A 3,719-nucleotide genomic window follows, 5' to 3' on the forward strand; every position below is an offset into this window, starting at 1 on the left:
CCTCTACTTTGGAAATAGATAAGTGGGACCCAATTATAATGGGATCTTGGCATATGGTAATTTGTTTTTACATAATGTCTTCTTAATCACATGCCACGTTTTTATTTTTCTTTTTTTGGGACATGGTCCCAACATACATGAAGGAAAACCCATTTGTCTATTGAAGAAAACCCACCTTTTTTTTCCAAGATTAAATAATCATCTATTATATATATTGGGACTGGAGAAACCGCTTAAGCCGACAGCCGCCATGTAAACCCCCAGATGGCGTTAGCAGGAAAACCACCACCCCGACGCCACGCGTAAGTCGCCTAATGATCCGCCAGCCTCCTTGCAACGCAAGTTGCAAGAGCTTCGAACTCTCGACCTCCTGTCTAAAGGTCTGAAGCCTATTCAGTGAAGTCACCATGGCCGATGGTATCTATTATATATATTTATCAGTTTATGTTTTATTAATGTCCACCTTCTGAGCACCATCAGAAAATTTCAACCCATTGATTTTCTATGCAAACAGGTGTTGCCACTTGCCAGATCTGAAATGAAGGGGTTTCAACCATATCAAATAAATAAATATAAAAATCGATTGTGTCGGCATCTGATAATCGCCAGAACAAAGGGCATAAAACTGTTCACATGCGAGAGAGGTAGTAACCGTCCCAATGATTTTAATGGCAGACATAATTGAGCTGATTTAGATTTGTGCTAGACCAATATAAATTTTAAAAGCAAATAAATTGAGGGGCCGGTTGGCATAAAAGGAAAAAGAATCTATCAAGTAAAATGTGAACAAGACAATTGATCGTGTGCTAAGAACATTTTCTCACTATTCCACATGTTAGTATAGATAGACAATATGTCAACAAATGCATTGATGGAGCATCAAAAACCAGCTGTGCTATCGAACTAAATTAGGGGTTTGCCCGAGAAATTGATATGGATATAAAGCCATGCACCTTATAAACAATCTAAGAGTATAGCAAGAAAAGAAAAATAAGAAATGGAAGTGCAGTGATGGAAAATTTAACATAATCTCCTATTTTTAAAGCATCTAAAATGAGAAAATCACTTTTGTGAAAATGAAAATTAAGTTGGTGTGAAATCATGGACGAAGCATAAAGTAAAGTACATTTTTTCTTTATTCAAACCCTATCATTAGATCTTCAATCAATGGTGTATGTAGAGCACATTCATGGGACTAGGTTCCTTAATAAGCCAAAACCACCCACGTACACCATAATGAAGCCTCATCTTCAACTTTAGACTCCTACAGTTACATTATTAAGGTAACGAATCTTTCATTTCAAGCTTAAGGTGGGAAAAAGAAATTATCAAAGAAATCAACGGGACAAGATAAAAATACCAGAGACATACACGATTCTGTCAAAGCATTGGTTGCTTTTAGACTCAAATTAGGAAACTACTCAAAATTGAAAACCTATTTGGATTGGGTTTTCTTTATGAATTCAAACTCGAGAAATACTCTAACACGTTACATTAAATGTTCACAAGATGACAATGTTCTCAAGATTTTCACCATTTCCCATATCATTGCATAAAAATTGTTTGCTAAATAATTTGTATTCAAATAGGGACCAATTCTAACAAGTTACTCAAATTAAAAAACCTACTTAAACTAAGAAAACTACTTTAATCAAGACTCCTTTATAGGCTCAAACTCGATACATATTTTCAATAAATTACATCAAATGTCCACAATATTGAAATGTTATCTAGATTTTCATTTTTTCCCATTTCAACTTAGGAAAATTATCTACCAAATAATATCTCCAAGATAAGAAACCCCTTTTAGGATAGCTACCCAAACTAGAAAATCAATCAAACTAGAAGCACAAGATTGGAATGTTCCACTCATATTTCTTTATGGACTTAAACTTGAGATATATTCTCAACATATTCATCACATATCTATAAGATTCACATATTCTCAAGATTTTTCATCGTTTCCCTTCTCTAACTCTAAAAGGAATTGTCAGCCAAATATTTTGTATCAAGAATAGGAAACTCCTTTGAAGAAAACTACTCAATCTAAAAAACCATTCGAACTTACGTGGATTGGGCCTGATCTCAAAACATATTCTCAACACATTACATTAAATATTCAACCAAATTGGAATGTCCTTAAGATTTTCACTTTTTCCATTCTAACTCATAAAAATTATTTGCCAAATAAATACTCGTCCGCCCAAAATACCCCCCAACTCCAGCGCGCGCACACACACACACACGAAGTTTAATCCCCTATTTCTTTTTTCTGGCTTGACATACGAACAACCGCTTTATCAAAAGAAGATAAAGATGCATCAAGTTGAACCGCACCAACCTATCCTGACCGTCCATCACGCATTTAAGGTCTCCCACGTTGGCCCGATTGGATGTGAGGCTTTGCATGTGCCAACTCTCCCTATAAATACGCCCCTCCCTCTCAAACAATCTCACAGCACTCGCCATACACTTCAGCTATCTAGAGTCCTTTCCCTGGTCCATCGTCAATCCTAGCATCCCACAAAAAAACACCAACCATGGCCGAAGGACACCGCCACCACCTCTTCCACCACAAGAAGGAGGATGAGCAACCCGTTGAGGCTGCAGTCTACTCCGAGACCGCCTACAGCAGTGAGACCACCTACGGCAGTGGCCCTGATAGCGCTTATGCTGAGACCACCGAAGTGACCACCGTCATGGAGCCTGAGGTCGATTACAAGAAGGAGGAGAAGCACCACAAGCACCTCGAAGAACTCGGCGGGCTCGGTGCAGCCGCTGCTGGCGCTTATGCTTTGGTAATGATGATCATCTTCTTCTCAATCCTTGCAATTATTTTTCATTTTTTATATAGATAAAATTCACATCTCCACTTTATTGACTTGAACCATCATGTTGATCACAAACATTGGATACCAAGGATCTCAATTATACTAAGATATTCCAATTGAACATCATGGCATGCGATGCAACGGATCATCCTTATAAATGAACAATAGTTTGAATTCATTCAATTTCCTTCACCAATCAACTAGAGGAGTAAGATTTCCCCACGATTGGCTTAAAAAAAAACATCGTTGTAATCCATAACAGTATTTATATGACCAAAAACTTCTGCTCAAAGTGAATAAATGAACCTTTTTTTTTTTTTTTTTGGGTTGAACTTATACCATACTTAGAGCATATTTTTTAAAAATGTAAACGTGGTAGAGAGATCTTTTTTTCTTCTTTACCTTGACTCATCTTGTTTCATTCACACAATTCCTAATTAATGATGCGCAACTTGCAGTATGAGAAGCATGAGGCCAAGAAGGACCCAGAGCACGCCCACAGGCACAAGATAGAGGAGGAAGTGGCCGCCGCTGCTGCTGTCGGGGCTGCCGGGTTCGCCTTCCATGAGCACCACGAGAAGAAGGAGACCAAGGAAGAAGATGAAGAGGCTCATGGCAAGAAGCACCACCATCTCTTCTAAACCGCGGACGACCTCCGCCTCTCTCTCTCTCTCTTCTTGCTCTGTCTTGTTTATGTAATTTTTATTTCTCTAACCAAGTACGCTACGAGCAAAAGAGGCCCTCGATCGCCCCCGTACTTGGCGGAGAGGGCGGTTTCTGGGATGTTGGATCTGATGCTTGTTAATGCTTCCTGAGAGAGGGTGACTATGTGTGTGTTTGGGCTTTGTCTTGTACCGGTTGTATCTTGGGTGTCTTCTAATAAAGTTC

General features: G+C 38.7%; 1 protein-coding gene across 1 annotated transcript; it reads left to right on the forward strand.

Moving 5' to 3' along the window:
- The first annotated feature begins 2,452 nt into the window (after nt 1-2,452).
- Nucleotides 2,453-3,498, forward strand: LOC104441086 (abscisic stress-ripening protein 1). Its single transcript, XM_010054089.3, has 2 exons — nt 2,453-2,798; nt 3,290-3,498. The coding sequence occupies exons 1-2, from the start codon at nt 2,541-2,543 to the stop codon at nt 3,470-3,472; spliced, it is 441 nt and encodes a 146-aa protein (XP_010052391.2). The 5' UTR covers nt 2,453-2,540; the 3' UTR covers nt 3,473-3,498.
- Nucleotides 3,499-3,719: the final 221 nt, after the last annotated feature.

This window comes from Eucalyptus grandis, chromosome 4 (genome assembly GCF_016545825.1).
Source record: "Eucalyptus grandis isolate ANBG69807.140 chromosome 4, ASM1654582v1, whole genome shotgun sequence".
NCBI classification, from domain to species: Eukaryota; Viridiplantae; Streptophyta; class Magnoliopsida; order Myrtales; family Myrtaceae; genus Eucalyptus; species Eucalyptus grandis.

What these genes read in the sequence shown, in the direction of transcription:
- LOC104441086 (XM_010054089.3), top strand. Translation starts at nt 2,541, where the DNA reads ATGGCCGAAGGACACCGCCACCACCTCTTCCACCACAAGAAGGAGGAT. An exon ending in CTGCTGGCGCTTATGCTTTG is followed by an intron (nt 2,799 to 3,289) that starts GTAATGATGATC and finishes CGCAACTTGCAG; the next exon opens with TATGAGAAGCATGAGGCCAA.